The following is a 27,380-nucleotide window of genomic DNA, read 5'->3' on the forward strand; positions in this document are numbered from 1 at the left end:
ACGCCATAATTGTGCTGGTCTAGCTTCCTGAGCCAGCGTGCCAGTTGCCCTTCTGGATTCTTTAGTGTTCTCGGCCACCTGAGTGCTGCATGGTCCCTCCTAATGATAAAGTAGGACCCATACAAGTAGGGATGGAAGAAATCAAGGCTCTTCATCACTGCCAAGAACTCACATAGTAGTTCTGCTCCGGGGGGCTGAGCTTCTTGCTGTAATATGCTACCACATACTCTTTTTCATTCTTCTTCTGTGACAGGACTGCACCAGTACCAAGGTCACTATCATCACAGTCTAAGATAAATGGCTGACTCTGATCAGGGTATGGCAATATTGGAGAGCTTGTCAATGCATGTTTGAGTTTGTTGAAGGCTTTCAGAGTCTCAGCTGTCCATGCAAACTTCTACCTCTTCCCCAACAGCTTGTGCAGAGGTGCAGCTGTCATGGCAAAGTCCTTGGCAAAACGCTAATAGTAGGTACACAAGCCAAGGAAGCTCCGTAGCCCTTTCACACAAGTTGGAACTGTCCAGTTTTCCACAGCTGCCACCTTCTCTGGGTCAGTACGGATGCCGCTTTCGCCTACAATGTGTCCCTGGTACTTTACTTCCTTCTGAAACAAATAGCATTTCTTGAAGTTCAGCTTGAGATGGCTGCATGGATCTGTTCAACATCTCTGACAGCCTCTCAACTTCCTGGTCAAAAGTCCGTACCAACACAATTACATCATCCAGACACATGAGAGTTGTCTGCCAGTGCAGGCCTTCAAGTACGCAATCCACGAGGTGCTCAAAAGTAGCTGGGCACTGCATAGGCCAAATGGCATCACTTTAAACTATGATAAACCCTGTCCCGTATGAAAAGGCTGTCTTCTCTTTGTCCTCCTCTGCAACTTTGACCTGATGATATCCTGCCTTCATGTCTAGGGTGGAGAACCACTTAGCACCTGACAGAGCATCAATGGTGTCATCAGTTCTTGGTGAGGGGTATGCGTCTTTCACTGTCACTTCGTTCAGGGCTTGATAATCTACACAGCACCTTACTTAGCCATCCTCCTTCCTTACCAGAATCACTACTGATGCCCAAGGACTGCTAGACTTTTCTATCATTCCTTGGCCTTGGAGATTCTCCAACACCTTCTCCATTTCTTGCCATTGGGTTGGCACCATTCTCCACGCTGGCTGTTTAATTGGGCAGTGATCTCCGTTATCTATACTATGCTCTACCACATCAGTGCACCCTAAGTCTAGGTCTCCATTGAAGAAGACATCAGCAAATTTTGTCAGCAGCTACCTCAACTTCACCACTTGTGAGCCATCCAGGCATTGGCAACTCCTTGAATATATGTCTTGTACATGGTCTGGCAGGTACCCATCTTCTTTGACTCTGCTTCTTTTACAGGCCTTCTTTTGGTGCCACTTAGGGTCCACCACCTGGCACAGTGCCAGAATTTCTCTCTTGCCGCTCTTCTGTAGCTCACAGGAGAAATTGGCCACTACAAGCAGCACTTCAGCTGCACCTGTTTCCACCAGAGTTCTCCCCACCATCATTCTGTCCTTTGTCTTGCACTGTACATCAGGCTTCACCACCCCTAGACAGCTGTCAAGAGAGCCATTCACTTTACACTGGAGCAACTGTCCTGGTTGTGGGGGTATCACTGTAGTGTGCAGCGCCCTCACCACGCCACCAGAACTGAAACTTTTCGCTGCCATGAAGGGAACTGACCTTCCTCAAACCTCCAGCTTCATGGAGCAAAAGTCCAGCTCATATCCTATGGACATCAGATAGTCCAGACCCAGAAGGCAAGGATCCTCCAAGTCGGCCATGTAGACTTCAAGAGCAGCTTCTTGCCCTGCCACTTCAATCCGGACATCCAGGGGTCCCCTCAGTTCTATGTGGTGCCCAGTTATGCCACACAGTTTTTCTGATGACTCAGGCGGATACCGATGATGTAAAACATCGAGCCTCACAAAAGTCTGCTCTGAGTCTGAATCAATCACCAGGGAACATTTCTTTCCATCTATCCTTCTGTCTATTAGCACACTGTCGATTGCTGTTCTCTTGCATTTTCTCGGTGGTGGGGCAACTTGGGCAAAGCTAGCTGGCGGTTGTCCCTTAACAACAACCTCCACTAGTTTTCTGGTTCTTTCTGGTCTTCTGTTGCCTTATCATCCTTTTTTTTTCTTTGGACACTCAGAACTGAAGTGTCCCACCTCACTACATGTCCAACACGCTTTTGTGACAATTGAAGATTTCCTTGCATTGCTTTGTTCTTGCTCCTTCTTCCATTTGTGACTATCGTCCTTCTTGTGTCCCGGCTTCCTTCAGAACCAGCAGCCTCCTCTGGTCTTCTCCTGTTCCCTCTTCCACTTGTAACGGTCCTTTTTTCTGTGTCCTGGCTTTTCCCTGCACTGGCAACTTCCTACAAATTTTTCCATTTCACATACCTTCCTCTTTCTTTCCTTGAATCCTGCACTACGACTTGCCTGAAAAGTGGATGTATTGGACCTTATGTAGGACTCAGATTCTAGAGCCATGGCTAGTGCTTCTTGCATGCTCCTTGGTAGTGCCTGCTTCACTTGCACTTTCAACTTTGCACTGTCAGGAGCATCGATGAACTGGCCCCTGAGAAGAATAGCCAACAGGTTAGGTGCTCCTCCAGCATATGCCTTGTATGCCATACTCTCCAGGTCATGAGCAAGCTGCTGTAGGGATTCTCCTCAAGCCCAAACACGGCTCCGGGATCTTGCTCTGTAAGCCTCAGTCTGGTACATGGTTCCATATCTGCACTCCAGCATTTCTACTAGGGGCTGATAACTATTCCTCTCCACTGCTGACATCTGGCCCAAAATTTCCATTGCGGCACCCTTAAGGCTAGTAGCAAGCTGCACTGCCCTCTGCCTGTCATCCCAGTCATTCTAATCAGCAACTAACTCAAACTGCACAGTAAGCTTCCCAAGATACTCTACCATCAAGTTCCTGTGGTTTCTTTTTAATTGGACCTCTGTTATAGCCTTGCACTGTACTGATTCGTCACCTAAAAACTGGGGCATCATACTGTAATTTAGGCCAGGACTTAAAAGACCTACATTCTGATTATTCAGCCCTGTAATGCTATCTTTAGATGCCTAGGATCCATCAAGATTCACCATACCTGTTCATTCCTTTCATATGCTCCCTGTACACTAACCTGAGGCTCTGCAGTGTAATATTTTTCTACGGCTTCATTTTGCTCACTAATTATCTTCACATTGTCAACCACATGTTTCAGCTGGTTATCTTCATGCTGTCTGCACTCCACTGCTATTCCCTCACTAATTATCAGCTAGTTGTCCACATGGTGTTTGCACTCTGTCATTATTTCCTCACTAATTGTCTTCAACTGGTTGTCTGCATGCTGTTTACACTCCATCACATTACTGCTTACCCCATACTTCTGCTGTTCTAGCTTGGCTTCTACTTCCTCCTTAAGCTGTTGCTGTTCTTCCTTCATTTCCCCCATGAATGCATCAAGCTGTCTTTGAACCCTCAGTTGTATTTCCTGCTGTTGCTCCTGTAATATCTGTTGAAGTTGTTCATATCGTTATTTTTGTTCTTCGTTCTGTGCCTGCAGTTGTTCTTTTTGTTCCTGAGCTCTTTCTGTTCATCAGTTTGGGCCTGTAATTGTTTTTAGAGTTCTTTCTGACTTTCATTGCATGCTTGTAATTGTTCTTTGAGTTCTTTTTGTCCTTCATTCTGTGTCGGTAGTTTAGCTTGTAATTGTAGACTTGGTGCTTGGAATAGCTTCATAATTGCAGCCAGCGATGCTTGGCCTTGTGTCTGTACACCTTTTGCATCCATGTCGAAGGTTAGACTCACTGGTGCACTTAAATTATCCCACTCCTGACACCGGTGTTATATCCCTGTTCTACACTGCCACAGGCTCCAACAGCAGGAGTACAGTATTGGAAGGATGTTGCCCAGTGAGTTGTTCTTCCTATGGTCAGCCTTTAGGTGCACAGTATGCAGGATCAGCTCAGGCGTCGTAAATAAGCACTGGCTTCTTAAGTTCACTGTATTTATTTTTCAAATAATTACACTTAATGCTTTCCAACTTCACTGTTCTCACAAGCACTGGAGCTATACAAACTTTACTAACTGGATTTACAGTTAATGCTTGACAACACTATTTTTCACAAGTACCGATGATATACAAACTTCAGTAACATTTCATTGTTTGCCAACAACACTTCACTGTTTTCATAAGTATCGAAAATTTACTTCACTGACACCGCACTGACACTCAAACTGAACTGAAAACTGACTGAACTGCTCTAGTCTCTTCCCCATCCTTATATAGCCTTACATTACTCTAGAAACTTTTACATTTTTCAACAGTTCTGGTATATTCCAGACAGATAGAGAGAAAGAGCATAGTTACAACAGTTACCAGCTCGGAGATATCCAACCATGCCAGACTCTTCTTAAATTACATAACACTGCAAATTATTTAGCATACACTCTCAAATTAAATTACATTATTTAACAGTCACGTAAACAAAACATTATGGAGAAAAAGAGCACAAAAATTAATGCATAACTTAAGAAACAACTTCGCTCACAAACTGGAGGCAAACTGGCTACTCTGCCTTGTACTGGAGCTGTGGTAAACATCGGGAATCAGTAAAAATAACTTCTCGACTACGTAACTACAATATCCCGCTTCTTAACAGTATAAATAACAATGCATGTTAATGCCCCCTCCCCAAAAAAATGATAGATATATATAATGATGCAGGTTAATGCCTCCTAACTTATATATATATATATATATATATATATATATATATATATATATATATATATATATATATATATATATAAAACAATGCATGTTAATGCCTCCTGACTATGTAAATATCTCCTTTATCGTAAAATTAGCAGCGTGGAAATTTTCCGCATTTGTGTGGAAGGAGGTCCATCCACATACTCTTTTTTTTTTTACATGTCCAACCCTGGGCAAAGGCTTCAGTGCCTATTCCCAAGTCCCAGTAGTCCTCCTTGGGGCCCAGTAGTCCTTCATCTCCACATGTCACCACTTCAGCACTAACACCCACCATCCATGTTGAATACATGCTAGGGCTGTCTCATACAGGATTGATGTACTGGTATTAGCAGGGGTACTTTTATGACATGTTGGCACGTCATGTGGTAGATCAGAAAAGTCTGATTTTTATGAAATTCAAATCCTTAAACTGTTCCCTGCCCCAGCCAGGATTCGAACCTGAGTCTATTTGGACTGCAGGCTGCTTCTCTACCGATTCTGCCACCGCCTCTCTAGGTTTCACTCATTTGTTCTTCCACAACAGAAGATGATTTCCGCGAAAGAGAAACCCTGCAATAGAAACGGCCATATTCTCAGATCACATCCTAAAAACGGCAACCACAATATACCGCAAATATGGGATCACAGCAGAATCTCGACCTTCCCGTGAATTTTCCTCGTTCAACATTCACAGTGAGACTATTAACTGGGCTCTTCTCCAAACAGAACTTGGCCAACCAGGCAGCGTTGCCAGATGGTGAAAATTTTCACCAGATTTCCCAAATCTGGTGAAATTTTAAGCTTCCTGGTGAAGAAAAATTAAGAGTTTGGAACCAGACAATATTTGGTGAAATCTGGTGAAATTGTAGATGACCAATCATTATTGCTGAAATAACCTCAATCCTCCGATCGGTGCTGTAAATTTTTTTTAATATATATATATATATATATATATATATATATATATATATATATATATATATATATATATATATATATATATTAGTTAACCATGTTTGTGACTCAGTGGTGGCGTATGGCAACTAGTTCAATGTTTACATCCAACAGCTGATTCCAGTTTCCACCGTTTGACCTTGTCATGTGGCCGTTGGCATGAACCCTCATAGATTTCATAAGGTAAATGCAACATTTAAAGTAAACTACGAAGAAAAAAACTTTATAAAATATCCCTCAAGGACCAGTGAATCACATAATGTGTCAGAAGAGGGATTATTTTTAGAGAAATGGGTGTGTATGGTACAATATCGGGACGGTCAGCAAGTTGTGTCAGCTTCGTTCTGATGTTTATTGTGACAGATATGCTTCATGAACTAAACTGAAAATTTTGTAAAGTGAATGACTGGATGATGATTGCATGATGTTCAAGTGAAATGAAGGTGAATTTTTGGTAAAAATTATAGATGTAGCTTATATGCACATTTACTATATTGTCCTTTCATGTGTAGCCTGATAAAATATCCACAGTAACCAGCCGTGATTCATTCCTTAGATAATATGATTGGTTGAAGATATGGCAAACAGCTTCAAGAGAAGTATTAGTGATTGTATTCTGGGACACTAGCTGTTCAAATTACTTCTGACCCATCACATTATATCACAGTCACGATATGATGGTGTGGACATTACGTTGTCAGGATAGCACACACACATATAATTATTATTATTATTATTATCATTATTGGTGGTGGTAGTTGTTCCTCTTGTAATAAGGGTGGTGGTTTCATTGGATGTTTGCATGCCATTTTTCGTTTTGCAGCTTGTGATATACCAATCCTTTCAACAATGAACAGCAACTCTGACAACTCATGTCCCCCAGTGAAAGAAAAAGAGTCGTCATCACATATCAAGATAAAGAATAACGGAAATCAATTCTTTGAATTTTGAATTATAAATGTAATGTTTTTCATTAACACATTTTGCATCATAATAAACAGATGGTGAAATCTGGTGAAATTTTGATGGTTGTCTGGTGAAATCGGCATCTCACGATCTGGCAACACTGCAACCAGAATGGAAGCAAACGCTGGAAAACAAAGACCCTGACACCATGTTCCACTGCATACTAGAAGCCATTCTGCAGACGTGGTACCAATATGTTTCAAAAAAGAAACCACAAGCCTCCCGGCGAAACATCCCTAGGAACAGAAGGGTTTTAATGAGCAGGAGGACAACCCAAAACAGCCAGCCGAGGAGAATGATAAACCAGGATAGAATGATGACATTAGAATAGAGGTTAATAAATACTGAACATCAAGTCAAGGAATCTCACGAGACAGAAAGACAAAATGGCGAATGAGCCATCTCTAATATCAGGGACATCTTCCAAGTACTTTTACACCTTTTACTTGAGAACATCAAAGGTCAAAACTTAAATTGGGCCCTTCCAAACAGCAGAGGATACCAACACCCAAGACCAGAAGAAATGAGTCAAATTATTCTCAAGTATTATGAAAAGATCTTTGACACACCAAGCCTTGACAGTATGATTCAAGACCCTGAATGGTTCTTGGTAGAGGATAAGGCCCAGGTCGCTCAGCACCACTTGCAAGATGTCCAAGTATCAAAAGAAGACCTGAAATGGGCCATAAAAATGCTGATGCCCAAAGCATCAGCGGGGCCAGATGAAGCACCGGCAATAAATCCTGACAAAATGCAGAGGCCTTGGCACGCGCTCTTTGCACACACAGGTGGTGCTCACTAGACTTGGGAACAGTTGCAGCCATAGTACAACCGCCCACCATCACCCCAAACTACAAGTTCAAGCTATGATCTATCGTCCTGTCACCCTAATGTCCCACACAACTAAGAGCTTTGAAAAGACCCTACAGGACAGGATAACTGATCACTTGGAAGCAAGTGGCCCATTAAACGAGAAACAGCATGGATTCCGAAAGAGTCAATCCTGCCTATCCAGACTCCTGCCTCACTATGAATGGCTGCTCAATAAGCCTGCCGAAAGGAAAAAATGTAGATGTCGTATTCTTGGATTTTACCAAAGCTTTCGACAAAGTCGGTCATGATATCCTCCTTGTCATTTCGGGCAAAACAGGGGAATGGCTACACAGTTTCCTCATGCAAAGGACGCAAGCAATCACAGTACAGAGACATCATTCTCGCTACTCCCAAGTTGTCAGTGGTGCTAGGGCCGCTCCTGTTCTTGGTGCTGATAAGGAATATAGTATCATGCACGATTCCTTCCTTTTATCTTCCCCCAATGACAGAAACTAGAGCCAGGTCGCAACAAGCAAGCAAGACATCCGAAAACTTAAATTTTGTATATTCTTGGACAGAAGCAGATAACATGGCGCTCAAGAGTAACAAATTTGAAATCCTGAGCTGTGGACCTAACAGTGGCATCACCAAAGGTCATTTTTTGGGGGGAGGGAGGGGGGGCTTGATCCCTCCCTGATAAAAGTGATATAACCTTTTGTTGGAACAACAAACAGTTCATACAAGAACTCATTTATTATACAAAAACAGGTTCATACAACAAGAATTCGTTTATTCCATAAAAACCTATTTCATACAACAGGAATTCATGTATTCTGTAAAAACTAACAGCCTTATTCTTAAAAATAACCTGTTCCTCAAACCTTCCTTTCTTATCGAATGAGTTTTGATTTCCCTTGGTATTCAAACAGATTCCCTTGGAAGGGAAAGGAAAATGTTCAGGTTGGTAGCCCTGTTCAGCTAAAACTACCCATCCTGCAGGTATTGAGTATGGTGGAGCATTAGATTTATAAACTAATTCATTAAAGCACGCATATCTCGTGTTGGATAGTGAAAGTTCAACACATTTGAGATGTGGAAGGTCACCACCACATCCATATTGTTGGTTTGTATTCAGCCATAAAAGCCATTCTGGCCAACACTGCAGCAGTGTTCACTCCTCAAGGCAATATTTTTATAATAAATTGTATTCAAGGAATATTATTATTTTTAATATTGTTATTCATAAATGTAAGAATATCTTGTTAACGTCCGTCTCATGGACCCGCATGATGGCACTTGTTTTTTTCCCAGCTGGAAGACTTGAGCCGAACCATTCGTGTGACCTTGATGGCAGATTTTCCTTTTCTGGGCTAATTAACATGCAAAATATTTCTTGAAAAAAATCCTTGTATGACTCTGGCCATAATATGTAAGATTTGTCAGTGTCAGATCATATAAGACTGGATGAATATCGGAGGTAGTACGTCGTCTGCTCACTTTATGTCTTGCCAAACATCTCAACCGACATGGTAACACTTTAAAAGAGATACAAATGGCACTTTAAAAATCAGTATATTGTTGTAAATCGCATTAATAAAGTTGTAAAGTACCTTTCATCGATATTTTAAATACATTTAAGACAATAAACTACAAGAGTGCATAAAAATTGCGAAGGGGTTTTTCAAGAGACGGGTCAAAGGATTCCGTCAAGTTCCATTTACTTCGGCTGCTCGAAGGGAAGACCTTGCCTTTCGAGTAGCTCAGAAAGAGAAGGATTTTTTTTTAAAGAATTCTAATTCAGCGAAGGATGACCTTCCCATGCATCTAAAAGGGAAGGAAAAGTTGAAAATTATGGGCGTAAGATCCTTCCTGTGATACACTGATACAAACAGTACCGATAAGTAATTATAAATTTGCAAACTATGAGTTCAAGGTATTTCTCACATCAAACAGAAAAAAGAAAAAGGACATGGGGTCAAGGTAGTACTGTACATTGCATGTCACTCCATTAATCATCTTGCCTCAGTTAAATATGAGACAAACACCTTTTGGTGGATTCTCCAGAACTTGACTGTGATGGTACTGGGAGAGCTACAAATTTATCAGCTACCAAATCAGGATCAAGAGAATCCACCACAACTTTTTCAACAGAAATTGTACCTAGACTGGTCAGTTGTTCCTGGCCCATTGTTGCCCTGAGGTATGTTTTGACCAATTTTGAGACAGAAAAAGATTGCTCACATTTGGTATTACTGACAGGAAAAGTGAGGGCCAGATGCATCAAAGTCCAGAGTGTGGTGAAGCCATGCTGCAGTGGTTTCAGTTTATCCAAAGCACCGCATATGGTTTTCACATCTTGCAGTGTTCTCTGGGCAACAAGGAACTCTGCATGAAGAGTCTCACTTTCCACTGAATGCTGGTCGGCAAAGGTATTTCAAATCATTTCAATTTACGAAATCTTTAGATGATGGATGGAAAGCAGCTACACCAGGTAGGATACTCTTTGGTTCATCAAATCTTGGTCTAAACTCACAGAAGACCTTGCCAAGTATGGGACAATAAAGAGACCTTTTGCAGTAGGTTTTTGGGTCCTAAACCCTGTCAGGAGTGTCTCTTTGGCCTGTGGTCTAAATTGGAAATAATTCTAACAACCGTGAAAATTTTTCTTTTGCCTTTTTTATCTTGCAGGTTGATTAAGTGATGAAGTAATGAATCTTGCTGTAACAAAATCAATTGTTTTTTGCCAAATGGTGTTGAAATGGTCATCTGCAGTTCTTTTGTCGTTGAGAATGTGATTGTTTCTTGTGCCATGTTAACTGCTGCAGCATGATCCATATTCTCACTCTGCCGAATCATTGATTGTGGGGTTGTCATGTCAAAAACTTCAGTGAAGGTAACCAAGAGAAAAACTGTCTCAAACTTACTTAAGAATTGAAGGAGTCCATTAGCCAAGGCTTTTTCTTCACCAGATTGTCCATAGTTACAGAGTTCTCGTTTCCATTAGGACATCATATCGTTGGGATACTGCCTTAAGGGCCTTATGGCTGTATTCCCATTTGTGTCGACACACTTTGGGAAGTTCCTGAACTGGCAATTGCCTGTCTCTTTGGAGCTCTTCAAAGACATCATGGCGTAAGGCTGAGCCACGGATGAAGTTAATCAGAGCTGAAACCAAGTAAAAAAAATCAGCTACCTCTGGCAGGCAACAAGCTGTGTGTGTTAGTTTATTGATATTTAGTCCTTGCTTACGGCGTTCCCCCACCAAAGCATTAGCCACAGAAGCAGCTTCAAGATTCTTCAGAGCAATGAATCCTAAGAACCTCTCACTTATAGTTTCATTTAACACATACCTGATACGTACACTGAGCTGCTTAGTAACACAAACATCTCAAGTCTCATCAGTACCCCCGCTAATACCAATACGCCAGTCCTGTATGAGACAGCCCTAGCATGTATTCAATATGGACGGTGGGTGTTAGCGCCGAAGTGGTGACATGTAGAGAGGTGTATGGTATGTAGGAGGACTACTGGGCCTTGAGAGCAGGCTGTGAAGCCTATGCCCAGAGTCGGACACATAAAAAAAAAAAAAAAAGAAGATAATACTGCATAAAACAGTGTTGACCTGGTTTCTTTGGCTATGACATCAAAAGCACACTCTGCGACAGTTTTCAAAAGAGAATTCTGACTCAACCCGGATGTGTAATTAGCATTGTTTGGAATCTTTCGTTTTAGGTTACAAAATATTTCAGACTCCTTGCTTACCAAGTCACAGATTTCTAGAAAGACACCCTTGTTTTATGAGCTTGCAGTTTCATCATGCCCCCCGAATGCCATATTTATTTTAGCAATGGTAATAATGTTCAAAGTGTCATTACATAGTCTCTGTTGTCCAGAACCTATTGTGTATGTTAGTTCTCAAGTTGCTGGTAGACATTATCATGTAATAGTGAAATTTTGAAGTGGAGCCAGTTTCCCATTGCAAGTACGTGGCACATGGCTTTATCGTGCTTTAATGCTTTTTCATGCATCTTTTTCCAGTGATTGAAACCTTCGTTGGTGAATGGCGCTTCCTTGTGACACATATTCGCACCAGAATCTACATGAAAAGCAATAAACTCTGTCACCTGTCACGAAGTATTCAAACCACTCATACCCGCCATACCAGTCACATTGGAAAGACCTTGTCTGAGAACCGGACTGTACTTCTGGATATGCTTTAAGTCTTGGTTGGGTGGGCTCCTTTTTAGGCTTCGTGGCTATATCTCGTACTTTGGTAAGAATTTCAAGGTTTTCATCTGTGCTGGGTCGTGCCTGAAAAAATGATTATAGTGTAATCATTTTATCTACACGTAGCAATCCACAATGTGGCTTAAACTAAAAACAATTATGAGCTCACACCATAACTTGCTCAAACAAATATTACCAAGCAGAGTATACTGGTTTCTTACTTTTTGGCAGATCATCATATTTTACCTTTAATATTAGCACTGATATCAACTATCATTATTTCAGATTTGTATATACATTTATACTTTCACTTGATTTGATATAGAATCTGGTATTAGTTTATCCCATTATTTCACACCGATTTGTCACACCTTTCTGTGTTTCATGATATGACGGAACTATCAGAACATAATTAGAGATTGAGTGTAGGGGCTCATTTTGTATTAATAAAATGACTCAGGGCTACTCACACACGCCTGGATGGTTCCGTGGTTATCTTGGGTTGTTTCTGGCACCTCATTCCCAAGAACGGCCACTTTTTATTGGCATTCATCTTAGGAGGTGCAGGTGCAAAAGAATTTCCTTATGTCACCCTGGGAATCTTTAAATGACCTTTTCATCACTTGGCCTGGTATTTGTAAATTACTGCTAATATCACACATATTTCAGCTCAGCTTGAGACCACTATATTAAGTAGATCCGTAATAGCGAAACTGAGCAGGTGGCGATTTACCACCGTTGATGTACTTTTTTGTGTGTGGGGGGGGGAATTTGCGGCGAAATAATATAGCTATCCGTTATAATTAGTATGAATGTACATGTGGGAGTGTGATGTTGTTTTTGATCGTCTCACAGTATACAGCATTTTGACAGGTCAAGGTTTCGACCGACTAAATGCCCTACATCAGAGTCTGTCCCCCACATGCGCAGTGCTACCTAGGGAATAGAAACACACGTTCTGGACACGACGGATTATTACCGAATACGGAATACAGTAAGGACTACTTAGGTTAAATATCGTGACTGTCATCATTGCATGTTTCTGACAAGCAAAAATGACCTCCATTTCTGAAATAGACTGTGTGAGGTTGACCTCTGAGGTCATTTGAGGTCACCAGTCAGAGGTCATTCGAGGTCAATGGTAATAGTAAACAAATGCCCACAAACGCTGTGCGTTAGTCTCGAAAGTTGAAATAGAGAGTTCATGGACATTTTATAATCCATCTTCAAAAACGTTAGAGGTACATGGTTTTTCCTTGGGTAAAGAGAAAGACTGAACTAGAACAAATAGGATTAGAATGTCTGCCTTTTGGGGGTACCCCTTGCTGGTTCTACATAAAGCAGTCCATGGGGAAAGCAAGGCTCTTTCAGTTTTAGGTCAGCAACAGTCTCAGCAATCAGATGACGCTTTTTAAGAAATTTGCAACTCCCAAACTCTTGTGTGTGTTGCAATCAGGGGCATCACTGGTGGCCAGATCCAATGGAAATTATGGCAAAATGACCTTAGTATTCGATCTCGAGTGCTCAACGTAACAGCAGTACCTGAATATGCAGCAGCTAGAGCTATTCTTTTCTGTTGACGTAGTTGACAAGTAAATGGTCTGTGATAAATGCTTTTTTCATGTTCTGCCAGGCGTATTTAGAAATAAATATTCCTCCAGGATGTTGGCAAACGCGATGCTTGATGGTGGAATTATAGGCAGTGCCTTGGTCTGGCAAGAGCATTTTGGATAATATTCATCTGTTTGTCAAGTCAGAACATCTGACATAGATGTATCCCTTAATATCTCAGTGGTTAGGTTATTAAATTCTATTCGGTTAGTTTGGGAACGACTAAGTGTGTGTGAACTTCTTCCCCTCTCATAAAATTATACCAGAGTATGCAGTTGCTCCATTTCCATAAAAATAGCCTTGTCTTCAGTGACAAATAAAGCTGTACTGTGAAATTACAGCTACTGTCAATTTACATTCTGGGGTATTATAAATTAGCTTAATGTTTAAATACTTCTGCAAGATCGTTTCTGTACTTCAGCTATAGTGCTAGTGAATTACCAGCCTTAAAGGTCTTAGGTTGAATGGTAAAGGGAACTCTGAGACAGCTTCTGAAAAAGGTGCATCTCTCTGTAAGAAGCACAAACATGACCGTCTGTAGTCCAGACATCTTCATATGATACGGGACATCTAATTTCATTTTGTAGTAACCATTATATGAAGCACTTAGGTTGACTGGGATTGATAGTGTAGCCAACAGTAGACTCTCCATAGCAGCGTTGAATCTGATAACAGGATGACCACTTACTTTAGCATCTCTCTCTCTCTCTTTTTTTTTTTTACACCATCTAGTGTTTTGTAGTATTATTGTTATTGTATTATATAACCAAACCATACGTGCTCCCTACGTGTCAACAAGTGGGTTGGTGGAGGGTTAGTGCCCCTCCCAGTAAAACAAATAACTCAAAGTCAAATGGCCACCCCTTACGGGATTATGGTGTCTGGCAATAGATAGATAGATAGATAGATAGATAGAATATTGTTCCATGTTTAATAGGATGGTACCTGATGGTACAACAGTGTTCAAGTTCAAAGTCAGCAAGGTCTAGTGCTTAATGCAACAGTTTGTTTTGCAAAGTAAACCTCCATGACATTCTCCTAGTGGACAAAAGTTGTTGGATCGCAGGATGCCGTTCGTGAAAGGGAAAGCCAAAAATTCTCCAGAAAGCTTCATTTCTCTTTTTGTCCTGAACCATATGGTACTGAGCATCCTCACTGCAGGGATTTCGCTGCTGAAGTGCAAACATAGATGCAGCAGAGCCTTTCTCGACGTACTTGCATACACATTTTTGATTAACTTAACCGTGTTGGTAAATTCAGAGTTTGTATGGGCGTGAAATATTTCAGACAGCAAAGGACAGTATGGTATTATCCATCTGTTGTTTATTTCATGTTGTCCAGCCTTTGTTTGAAAACCACCAAATGCATATCCATCTTCACCATGCGGGTCACCTTAAGGAATGGCCTTCGGTAACGTGTGGTGCATTTGTCGTCTTGCATCAATGTGAGTTGTCATTCTGGGATCCACATGGGCCATTCACCATCTGTGCCTTAATAATAATAATAATAATAAAAAAAAAAACTTTATCTTTTGTAGAATCTGGGAACTATGGTAATATGATGGAACCAACCAGACTGGAGTGAATTTTTGTCAAGAGTCGGATCAAAATATGAGCAAGGGACACTTCTGCTATTTGCCATTCTCCCTGTACGTGTGGACCCGTATTGGCCCAAGAATTTGCTGTTTTATAATGAAATCCATTAATTTTAACACCTTTAGGTGGGGAAACCTGTCAATAACATCATGTCTGTGAATATACTTTTGGCCAGGAAAAACCTAATATTTAATTTCCTTCCAATTTGCACTGCAAGTGAATGTAATAACTAGAATAGGGCGTCTGTAGAGACATAAATAAGTCATAACATCCTGAACCCTTTCTAAGGAGACAACCTGTGAGAGATGAAGGATAAATACAAAGTAGGGAGAGGTCATCATCATTAACATTATCACTTGGCTCGTATCTCTGACTGGGATAAAAATAATCTAGTTGTTTTTAATGCATCAAAGACTCAGTTTTTACACCTATCAACCCGACAAAATATTCCGCAGGTATACCCACTAATGTTTAATAATATTCAGCTTAATCCTGCATCATCCTTGAACATGCTTGGGGATTCATTTACTCGGGACTTATCTTGGAAAGATCATATTACATCTCTTCTATTATCTGCTTCCAAGAGATTAGGTGTGCTAAGCCGACTCCGTTCCTTCTTTACCCCTGCACAATTGTTGACTCTATACAGGGGTTTTATCCGCCCCTGTGTGGAGTATAACTCTCATGCGTGGGGAGGCTCCCCACATACAGCTCTTCTCAATAGAGTGGAGTCAAAGGCTTTTCGTCTCATTAACTCTCCTCCTCTTACTGACTCCCTTCAACCTCTGTCTCTTCGTCGCACTGTTGCATCTTTATCTCTTTTCTATCGCTACTTCAATGGTCACTGCTCGTCTGAACTGTCAGCATGCATTCCTTCTCGTCTACGACGCGTGTAGCACCCGTCTAGCAGCAAACTCTCATCCCTTTTCTGTCCAGCTCTCTAATGCAAGAGTTAACCGTTACTCCCAGTCTTTCACTTATGCAACAAGTCAACTCTGCAACTGTCTCCCTCTGTCTGTATTTCCTGCTTCCTATGATTTCCAGTCTTTCAAACGCAGTGCGTCCAGGCATCTCGAAATGATCGGATCTTGAATTTGGCTCTCTCTTGTATTTTGTTTTTCTCTTGTAAGGAACAATAATTGCGGGCTCCCGGCCTTTGGTTTCTTCTTCCTCCCATTAAAAAAAAAAAAAAAAAAAAAAGGCATCTCACTGTTGTATGACATTGTCAAACTGACGCTCGTTTTGATGGATCCTTATTTATCACAGACTTTCTGACCTAGATCTTAGCAAATAAGTCTATGGGGAATTGACAGAAAAGTGTCAGCGTCAGTGAAGATTAAAATAATCACTGCAGACCATGGAATGATAATCAAATGAGTCATTGCAAGAGACAGTCTTTCTGGAAGTTGTATTTGACAAGGGAATTCAAAAGTGATAGCCATCCCCTTCATTTACAAACAGTAAGCGTCCTGTAGGGCATCATATGAGAACTCAGGCCAGAGGGACGACATTTATAAATAAATTTTCAGTAATTCACAGTTAAAGGTGAGGAAAGTTCAGAGTGTGAAGATATAAGTATTTGAATTTTGTTTTTAATTTGAAGCTTAACCATTCCTCTGTCTGCCATTCATGTAAAACCATGTCTTTACGTATATACATTATTTTTCTAAACATTTTCATGGATGTAATTTGCATACAGTACAGTGCGTAAATATTTTATCAGTGACGTTGCCATTTTTGTGAGTATAATGATGAAACCATTTTGAAGAACGGTTTAAAACATTAAGTACTTCCACCAGCATACCCACTGCGAGTAAAAGTCTAGAACAGTGCTTCTCAAACTATGGGTCGCGACCCAAAAGTGGGTCGCGAGAGGAATTTTGATGGGTTGCAGGGACATAGAATAGGCCTAATGCTTTCAGTGTATTTTCATTCATTCATTGCCAGACGCCATTTATCCCAAACGGGGTGGTCAAGGGCTCGGAGTTAATTGTTTTACAGGGAGGGGCACTAATCCTCCACCAACCCAATTGACACGTAGGGAGAACGTTATGCCAACAGCATCTGGTATTCCCAGGCGGTCACCCATCCAAGTACTAACCAGACCCAACGTTGCTTAACTTCGTTGATCGGACGGGAAGCGGTGTACTCAACGTGGTATTTATTTTACCTAATTGAAATTGTAATTATCCTTATCACACTACTAGCATTTTCATAATAACTACGATAGGCTATATACTGGTTACTCTCTCTCTCTCTCTCTCTCTCTCTCTCATTTTTTTATCTTGTGGGTCGCGAAGTCTTGAAATATTCCAAATAGGGTCACTCACTAAAATGTTTGAGAACCGCTGGTCGAGAGTATGGATTTGAGACATTGTAATAATATTTTCATTTTAGTTTAAATGAAAGATTGATTGTCAGATTGCATTCAGATTTCTTATATCGTACCTTCACATCCTAAACTTTTCTCAACTTTGACAAGAATTACTGAAACTATGACTTGGCACGGTCGCCTTCCGACTCGAGATGCCTCATTTGATCTACGAGTTTCATGGATGTGCTTGATATGATTATCTATTTATTGGACAAAATCTCTTTCGATAGGCTGCAAACCATTCATGATTAAAGCAACCTTAGTGAGTTGTGGAGCATTAAATCAGCGTACATGCTTTGCAGAAGACCACTTGTCAGTGTCAGTGATGACTTGAAATTCCTGTCTAGGTACACACTCCATAGCTTACCTGAACCTTTCGACATAGGACTGGTTAAATGTAGCGGTTTTTATTGCTTCAAAATGAGGTCATGTCTTGTTTCTCGGTTGTTGTTGCATTTACTTGGTGCCTGTCTCTGAAGATATCCAGCAAAATGTATCTGCAATTTTCGATTCTCTTCATTTGATAGCTGTTGGAGAGATCCATTTCTATGGCATACCTATCCTTGTACTTTGAAGGTGGCATGAATCGTCCCTCTGTGTTCTTTAGAAATATTTCGATTCAGGAGTGTTGCCAAGAAGAAGACATAAAAAAGGTTGTAGTGGCTCTGGAAGCATAGTTAAATGGACTTTGCTGCTGGGGTTACACATTCCTGGTGGCTCCTTGTTTCATGGCCCCACAATGGTTACATGATTATGCATAGAGTCATTGGTCACTGTGTCAGTTATTTACTGATGCATAGTCATGGCCAGGTCTTAACCAAAATCATCTCAGTGCTATTGTCTTGAAATATATGGATGGCATCTTGCCTCAGCTTGCCTGGCCCATTTACTTTGGAGTCTTTCTTTTTTCTTTTCTTTTTTCAGTTATTTGGTGTCTTGCTGTTATTGTGAAGCATTGCTAGCTGCATTGGTTCGTTATCTCTTTTTGTCTTTGTTTTGGGTTTCAGTCTGTCTTATTGCTGCCTGCCTCGCTGCATCAGTCTATTGTCTGGATTTCCAATGTTATGAGGTTTCATTCTATTTTATTATTGTCTGCTAGGCTGCATCAGCCTGTGTTCTAGTTTGTCTATGGTCTGGAGTTAGGCTCTTTCTTTTCGCTGCGCACTGGCTGCATCAGCCTGGTGTCTGAGTTTTCTGTGTTCTGTTGTCTCTTGATGTCTTAGTACTGCCTGTCTGCTTGCTAGGGTTTTAAATCTTCGTTGACGTTGTTCTGATGTCTCTGTTGGCCAAGCGGCCTCTTTGCCTGGCACATGAGGATACATTCATTACGCAGATCATTCCTTGGATGGCATAATTTAAATTAGTTTGTTTCTGAAGATGTGTTCTCGAGTGTCAAGAAGTAAATGAGAAATAACAGTCATTTTGGGTTGGGTAGGTGGGTTAGAATACACGGTTGATAGGTTATGGTTGGCAAGAGCCTGTGTACCGCCAACAGTTCCAAATAACCAATCCTGATTTACATTTATAAGCTGACCTTGCCTTCAATGACATTTAAAGGCCACTCACCCACCCTGACCTCCACCAACCTACTCACTCGCCCACCTGCCCTGCTCACCCACTGAAGTACCCATCCAGGCTGCCCCACCACATCCACCCACTTAGCCAACCTTGCCCATCCACCCACCCACATCGTATCCTTGACCACCTCGCCTGTCTGCCCACTCACCAAAATCATCAGATCACCGCTTCACCCACCCAGCCACCAAACTTTACGACGTTGACTTGATATAGTGATTAGTAAAACTGATATGGTGGTTGGAGGAGGTTAAAAATTCTACAGCAAATGGCCACAAGCTCCACCACACTGATTTGATAAGTACTACTTTTGTGGCCAGAAGCAGTGAAATTTTAGCGACTTTAAACCACTCCATTAACTTCCTCATAAAAAGTTACTTCTCTTGGACCATTTTGGATAGTACTGTACCATCTTAATTTCTATAGCAGACAAATATCGAGATAGACACACCTATAACAAGACATATGGGATGTTTCCTGTTTTTGCAGAAATTATGCAACAGTTAAGATGTGAAGTGTTGTAGAGTGTTTCAAAAGCAACTGATTGATTTTCAAAGATGGAGCCAGTAAAGGAAGGCTGAATTCTGTGCTAGTAAGTGTCATGTGATTGAGATGGCTGTATGTAACCTGAACAGAAGTATAGTATATAATGAAAAAAAAGCACTTCGGAGCTAAATGCTAATTGCCCGCCAGAATATGCTGTTGGCCAAGTTACAAGCTACTCACAAACCAAATGTGTAGAAAAATCGCAAAACTCTACGGAATTCAGTCACCGACTTTCAGACAAAAATCCATATTAAAGAAACCAATTGACATTAGGCAGCCATTTTAGTCACCATGACCTTGACCCCGAGTGCCCATTTTCGAACTCGTCCAAGATTTTGGCCATATCTTCATATCCTGAAGGTTTCATGTTAATAGCTCAAGCCGTTCATGATATAATGGTGCTTAAATTGGGCAATAAAAACTAGCTGACCTTCGACAGCCATTTTGGTGACTTTAACCTTGCCCCAGAGTGCCCATTTGCGAAGTAGTCCAAAACTTTGGCCATATTTTGATAACCTGAAGGTTTCATGTTCATAGCTCAAGCCATTCATGAGATATAATGGTAACACACACACACACACACACACACACACACACACACACACACACACACACACACGGGCACACACGCACGCATGCACGCGCGCGCGTGAGGGGGGGGGACATAGACGGGCGATAATGATGATGCAGCACAGGATATGGACTTGGGTGAAGTAATGTCGCTACAGAATTATATGAACATGGAAAACTAGTAGAACATTATAATCTTTCGTGGAATATTAAAAACGGTTTAATTATATGGGTAAAGAAATGCTAGGTAATTTGATAACGACAAAGGTAAGACCTTGATTACAATATGCTGCAGTAGTGTTGTCTTCATACTTAAAGATTCATTTCTGTAAATTAGAAAAGGTGCAAAGAGTGGCTACTAAACTGATACCAAACATGAAGGAATTACAGCATGAGGAGAGGTTACATGGATTGAAATTGCCTAGACAGCAAGGGAAGAGGAAGAGGAGATATGGTAAAGTAAAGGTGTAGCCAACAAATGGCACTGAAGAGATCGATAAAGATAATTATATCATAGGTTTAGTGGGTAATTATTGCGCTCCAATATGATTGAGTTGGTGAAGGTTTATATCCATGGGGTGGTTGGGGTTGATTGCTCATGCAGTGCCACTCAGAGATAAGTGAGGCTGGTCACTCTCATCTTATAAATGTCAGGACCAACTGCCTAACCCTGAGCTTCCACGCTTCTTATGGGTCAATGTAGGATTGGATGAAGGATGGATGGATGGATATCATAGGTGATGATGGGAAAACAAGTGGAACAAATTATTAAGTTAGCATGCCAGAGTCCTTGGGTGATCCGAAAAAACAAAAAAAAACAAAAACAAATAAAATAAATAAATAAAAGTTTTCCAAATACAAGCAGAACAAAACGGATTCAAGTGAATAAAGCGTTGTAAGTGCTCAGACCATCCATATTTTTCAAGAAAAAATGGACTGTAATGACCCAGGAGGCAGAAGAATACAAGTACCGGTATAGTTCAAATCTTGAAAAATACAAATACCGGTATGTGACTACAAGCGCATTAAAAAAAAAGAAAAAAAGAAAAACGCTAACTACTTTGCTCTGTACAGATGTGGTGTATGTAGGCACCATTCACCCACAACACCTGCCAGTGTCCATCATGATGCTGGAGGCAGGCAAGCACGTCCTTTGCGAGAAGCCTCTCTGCATGAACGTGAAGGAGACAAAGCAGCTGTTGCAAGTGGCCAAGGAAAAGAAGTGCTTCTTGTTGGAGGTAAGTGGCTCTCAGAAATTCTCTCTCTCTCTCTCGTCAAGACTGTGAGTATGCAGTATGATATTACACTCAGTCAGTTTAGTTATTGCACACAGTGATAAACATGTCTCGTGGTAGATGCTCTAATTTTTACTTGTCCAAGTTCATGACCTCGGGAAGTCTTGCCTAACCAGAATGAAGTTTCGTGACAATACGAAAACTTATAGCAAGGCGTCACATCAAACATATGCGTTGGCATAATATGCCACAGAACTATAAAAATGTACAAGTGAGACCTCGTTATAACGAATGAATTGGGGGAAAATATGGACGGTATATTTGATAGTTCATTGTATGTCTGACAAGGACCCGTTAAACCGGAACTGGGTTGGTATATATGAAAGATGGTCCAGTAGGTACCCCACAAAGGATAAGTTACGACGTCAATAAATCTGCAGTGTATGGGTTTGGGCTCTATTCTTTGATGTAATAAATCATTAAGCAGTGCAAAATTAATGATGGCCCTCATTTCAATAGATAACAGTGGAAGAAAGATGATATACAACATGAAGTGATTTTTACTGATGTGACCTCGCTCCTCCACATGCTTGGTGACTGGTCGCTCCACCTTTGACGGCTAGCTGATCCATGCTCTCCCCATTCAGAACATATGCATAATACACTGACATTACACCTTTAATAGTACAGTAGTTATTGTACCACACAGTACAGGCAATGTATAGCTGCATTAAATCCTCCCACATAGCTGTTAATACACAATTCTTACTAGACGAGTAAGTGAAAATTTACGTGAAGATATGGGCGGCCATTGCGGTAGATCACTGGCTTCCACACGCAAATTATCCTGAAGCCTATTAACGTTTTATTTACTCCACACCCACTTACTAAGTTCCTCAATGTATACCAGTGGTGGAAATTAACTTGATTTGAGTGTGCTAGTCATTCAGAGTGATGTGGTGATATAACTGTTAATGGTAAACTTAACTAAATGAACAAGAAATGCAGTAAGAAACGTCACATTCACAAAAACAGAGGTTGATGAATGTTTAATTATGTGAACTGCATATTCACAGAGAAACTACACTGATTAGAATGCTAGCTCACTAATTTTGTTGTAGGAAAAATGGCAGAAAAAGATCATCTTTTTCACGACCGAGGATAGCAGAATTGTTGTAAACATTGTTGTTACAGTCTCTGCCACCCACGCGCTAATCACATGATTCACCCTGCTTAACTCACAGCCCACGAGGTGTATCCTGAGCGGGCAGCCTCCCACCCCCACTTTCCACCACTTCGCGCATGGTTGTCAGGTAGACCGCCACATTCACTCCCTATTTTGGGCCTGGGTTCAATATCCAACAAATTTGTCCGTAAGATCGACAGATGCACTCTCTGTACCAGCCTTTGGTTCAGTATATAACCAATTTTTTCAGCTGTCCACCACTGCTCACGTGGTTGTCCGCTGACACTGCATACATTCCCTGTAACAGACCTAGCTTCTGTATAGCATTACAGTGAGCTTTGTGAGCGCGAGATAAGCGACCAAGCGTTTGTACATACGCCTGTCATCATAATTTCATCTTGGTGTAAACTTTCAACATTTCTGGGAAGGTAGCTGAACTATAACAGAAGAATAATTGAGCTAAAATATTTACTTTCTCACGTTTTCTCTCTCACATTTTCTCTCGGGATGTGCATATAGCGAGGCGCCATAGCATTTATCACATGCCCAAAGTTCAAATCTGTATTCTAGACTTGCTGTGTCAACGAATTGCGTCGAAAATGCATGGTTATTGATCAAGAGATGAAACCAGAAATGGGGCAATTGCCCTTGCTGATTTCACTCCCTAAACTCAGAAATAAAATCAATCTATCAATCAATCATTTCCTGTGGCACCCTCGGGGATGCATAGGGCCTCGATGAACTCACACCACCACATCCTATCTTGTGCTAACTCCTCAAGATCTCCCCAACACTCATCTCCAGCTTCCCGTCTCATTGTCCTCACCCACGTCTCTTTTGGCCTTCCTCTACCTCTCCTACCAGGTGCCACCCACCCTGGTGTACCTCGTACTATTCCCTGTCTCCTATACACATGTCCTAGCCACTTCCATCGTGAGAATCTAACATATTTATCGATCGGCTGCACTCCCGTTATTTCTCTAATTCTACTATTTGGTATCCTTTCCCACCACTTAACTCCTAAAATTCTTCTAAGTGCTTTATTTTCAAACACCAAGAATTTATTTTCCATAGTCACTGTGCTGTACCAAGACTCGTGTCCATAAATTAAGATACTCCTAACCAATACCTTATAAAGTTTGATTTTTGTATGCACAGAGAAATTGTTATTATTCCAAATATTTTTAAGCATTCCCATTGCCTGATTAGCCTTCTTTAACCTTTCATCGAATTCAAAGTTCAAAGAACCATCCTTGGCTAAATAAGTACCTAAATATTTAAACCTATCAACTTGCTTTACAACCATACCTCCAATTACACATTCCTGCGCATTTTCCATATTCATATTGATTATTTCAGTTTTTCCACAATTAATAACCAAACCCACCTTGCGACCTTCACTTACCAAACAGTCCAACACTCTCTGCATCTCTTCTGGCGCATCACAAATCAAAACTATATCATCTGCATAATCTAAATCGAAAAGTTTCCTGTTCTCTCCCCAAAGTATACCTGCACCGGTTTCTGTTCCAACACGTTTCATAATGTAATCAATGACCAATATAAATAGTAAAGGCGATAGAACACCACCTTGAATTACTCCGGACTTGACTTCAAACGAATCACTCAGACAACCATCAACCATCACTTTACAAAATGTGTCCTCATGCATGTTCATAATGACCCTCACAAACTCCTCTGGTATTCCATAATGTCTCATGATCTTCCCCATAGACTCTCTCGAAACACTATCAAAAGCCTTTTCAAAATCAACAAAACAAAGACTTAACGGTACTCTCATTTCATTAACTTGCTGCATCAAATGCCTAACTATAAAGATCTGATCATTGCAACCACGTCCCTTTCTAAACCCAGCCTGTTCATCCCTCAGAATACCCTCAACCACCGGCTCCAACCTATTTAACAACACTCTACTGAAAACTTTCAAAGCTATCGGTGACAAAGAGATTCCCCTCCAATTACCACATTCACTCAGGTCTCCCTTCTTCGGAACTTTAACAATTACACCATTCTTCCAAACTGATGGTAGTAACCCCGTCACCCATATCTTATTGAATAGCTTGGTCAAGATCATTATTAATCTATCCCCCTCCACTTTAAACATTTCCGGAAATAAACCATCCTCCCCTGGTGCCTTATTATTCTTTAACTGTTTTACTGCTTTCTCCACTTCTGCAAGCCTCAACTCTCCTGTTTCTATATTTAAATCTTCCTGAGCAGACGGTATATCCTCTTCTGGTGGTATTGGTCTATTAAGAACTGTCTCAAAATGCTCTTTCCATCTATTTTTAATATCTCCATCTTTGGTCAATAAATTTCCTTCCCTGTCTCTAATTGGTATTTCCTTGCGTTTACCTGCATTACCACTCAGTTCTCTAATCGATTCATATGCTATTCTTTGACTCTGTCCATCATTTTTGTTTATTAGGATTTCAGTCTCTGCAACCTTTTCATCCACACATCTTCTTTTATCTCTCCTAGCTAACCTTCTTACTTCTGAATTCAAACTCCAGTACGCAGCTCTTGCTAATTCAATCTCTCGTTCATCAACGCATTGCATCTCACTCCTCAATTTAGCCTCACCTCTCTTTTTTATCATATCCCACGTTTCCTCTGATATCCATTTCTTTCTCCTGAATCTATGTCTCCTTCCAATCGTACATTCAGCAGTCTCATGCAAAACTTTGTTCACATCCTCCCACATCTCATCTACACTTCTCTCCCCCTCTTCTAACGTTTCCAACACCAAAAACCTATTTCTGCATTCTAATCTGAATTCCTCCTTTTCTTCTTCTTCCCTTCGAAGCTTAACAATATCGTATCTACCAACACCAGATTTTTCCTTCTTCTGATTTTTAAGTTTAAACCTTATTTTTGCAATGCTGAGTTGATGGTCACTACCAATATCCGCTCCCCGTTTAACATGAACATCTAGCAGAGAACTTCTATGCCTCCTACTGATAGCGATGTGATCAATCTGATTTTTATATTTTCCACACGGCGACACCCAAGTTGTCTTGTGTATATTGCAATGCTGAAAGAGTGTGCCCCTGATGACTAAGTCATTTGCTAGACAGAAGCTTCCAAACCTCACTCCGTTTTCACTCATCCTACTACCAACTCCCATCTTACCCATACATGCCTCAAATCCCTCATTTGAACAGCCCATTACTGCATTAAAGTCTCCAACGCAGATCAAAACATCATGTCTAGGTACCCTTCCTACTCCTTCTTGCAACTTTTCATAAAATGTGTCTTTCCTTTCATCGGAAATGCAAGGTTATTGAGTGAATGATAAAACCAGACTGATGTTGCCATGATTTGATTTAAACCGTGCGTATAGCAATCGCTCATCTATAGGATCCCACTCACATAAAGCCTTATTTGCTTTACAACCCAGCAACAATCCTACTCCCTGATAATGCATTCCATCCTGTCGACCAGATATCAATAAACGTATACCATCCTCCAAATCCAACTTATCGACTCCAGTTAATCTAGTTTCTGTCAGAGCACAAATATCAAGTCCGTAATTTTGAAAAACCTTCACTAACTCATCGATTTTGCCGTCATGATTTAGCGTTCTCACATTCCAGTTACCAATTTTAATTGTATTTTTTGCATTGACAAAGGAATTAGATTGTAATTGAGGCAACCGTGAGATTCTTAGCACCCCCTGCCCATTTAAGGGCTGCACGGGACTGGGGGCCATTATTGTTCTTTCAGAGTCCATCAAGGTTTCTTTGGCTAACTTCCTGAACACCTCGCCATTGTGTTGCAGTCGCAGTAGGCAGCTAACTTGCCTGATTGCCCACACCCGAAAGACCCAGCTATGCTGTAGCCAGTCACGTGCCGGCATGCTTCCCAGCCATTTCACTCTCAAGGAGTTCCTCTGCCTGAGAAAGCAACCACCTCCCTGCTCCCGAGGGCTTTTGATCTGTGTAGGTAGAGGGCGATCACTCCCTCACTAGCCATATACAGTGTATATACAGTGTATAGGCTACACTCACCACATTCATGTAAAATTATGAGCATAGTATCCGATTATTAATTGTAAAAATTCATGCAAGAAAACACAGTGTTACAACCGGAAATCAATTTTACTTTGATTTCATAGCGGTGCAGGTCAGCCGAAACCCTCGGTATATTCCCTTGGAAAGCTTGGATTCCCAGGGGTTTCTTTGGTCTCATGATTAAATATATAGCTAAAATCAAAATTTATTGACTGTATCTACTAACTACTGAAAAAATCACTTCTCTATCTTACATAGTAGAAAAGTAATTAGCCTCTGAAAACTATTGTGTTTGGGCCGTGTCAAGTGTTAGGCCGCTCATTTCTCATCTGAAAGTAAACATCGCTTAGCTACGCTTGCTGCTCTCGTTCGCATGTAATAACACAGGCGTTTGGTAGGGTCGAGGGGTCCTCTATATCTATACTCCAGTACATGCAGGCTTATTAAAGGCAGGGTATTATATTCCTGCATCAAGGTTTACAATGCAGAACACTGAGAGACTAACGTTTATTACCCGTCCCCGCCGCGGAGGAGTCAGGGACGGGTATTGTTTTCACTCGGTTTGTCTGTTTATTTGTTTGTTTGTTTACTTTACGCAAAAACTATTGGTGTGATTTCGACGAAAATTACGGGGATGATGGGCTATGAATTTCAAATCACCTGTTCAAATTTCGGGCCAAATTGGGCTAAGGCCCAGGCTGAAGGCCCAAAAAATGTATATTAAAAAAAGTAAAGCAATAGTTTTTCATCATAACGCCTTTCAAATTTGTCATATGAACACGAAACCAAAACCTAAATGTGCAACCTTTAAATCTGCATCCTTTAACAAGCCTCATTACAGCAAGGGCGTCACCTTCCAGTTAGCGGTAGTGGGGTCAGTGTCAGGTGGGTTGGGCCTA

General features: G+C 41.0%; 1 protein-coding gene and 1 pseudogene across 1 annotated transcript in view; one reads left to right on the top strand and one right to left on the bottom strand.

Moving 5' to 3' along the window:
- The window catches only part of LOC145398453 (trans-1,2-dihydrobenzene-1,2-diol dehydrogenase-like), a 100,633-nt gene that overhangs the window by 10,252 nt on the left and 63,001 nt on the right, over positions 1–27,380 (top strand). Inside the window, exon 2 of the mRNA XM_080271336.1 lies at positions 21,101–21,264. Coding sequence (XP_080127462.1) covers positions 21,101–21,264 — 164 coding nt within the window. The remainder of the gene's footprint in view (positions 1–21,100; positions 21,265–27,380) is intronic.
- On the bottom strand, positions 17,014–17,132 carry LOC145399143 (5S ribosomal RNA; annotated as a pseudogene).

This window comes from Coenobita brevimanus, chromosome 5 (genome assembly GCF_032717465.1).
Source record: "Coenobita brevimanus isolate Jiangsu-jjx chromosome 5, ASM3271746v2, whole genome shotgun sequence".
NCBI lineage: Eukaryota > Metazoa > Arthropoda > Malacostraca > Decapoda > Coenobitidae > Coenobita > Coenobita brevimanus.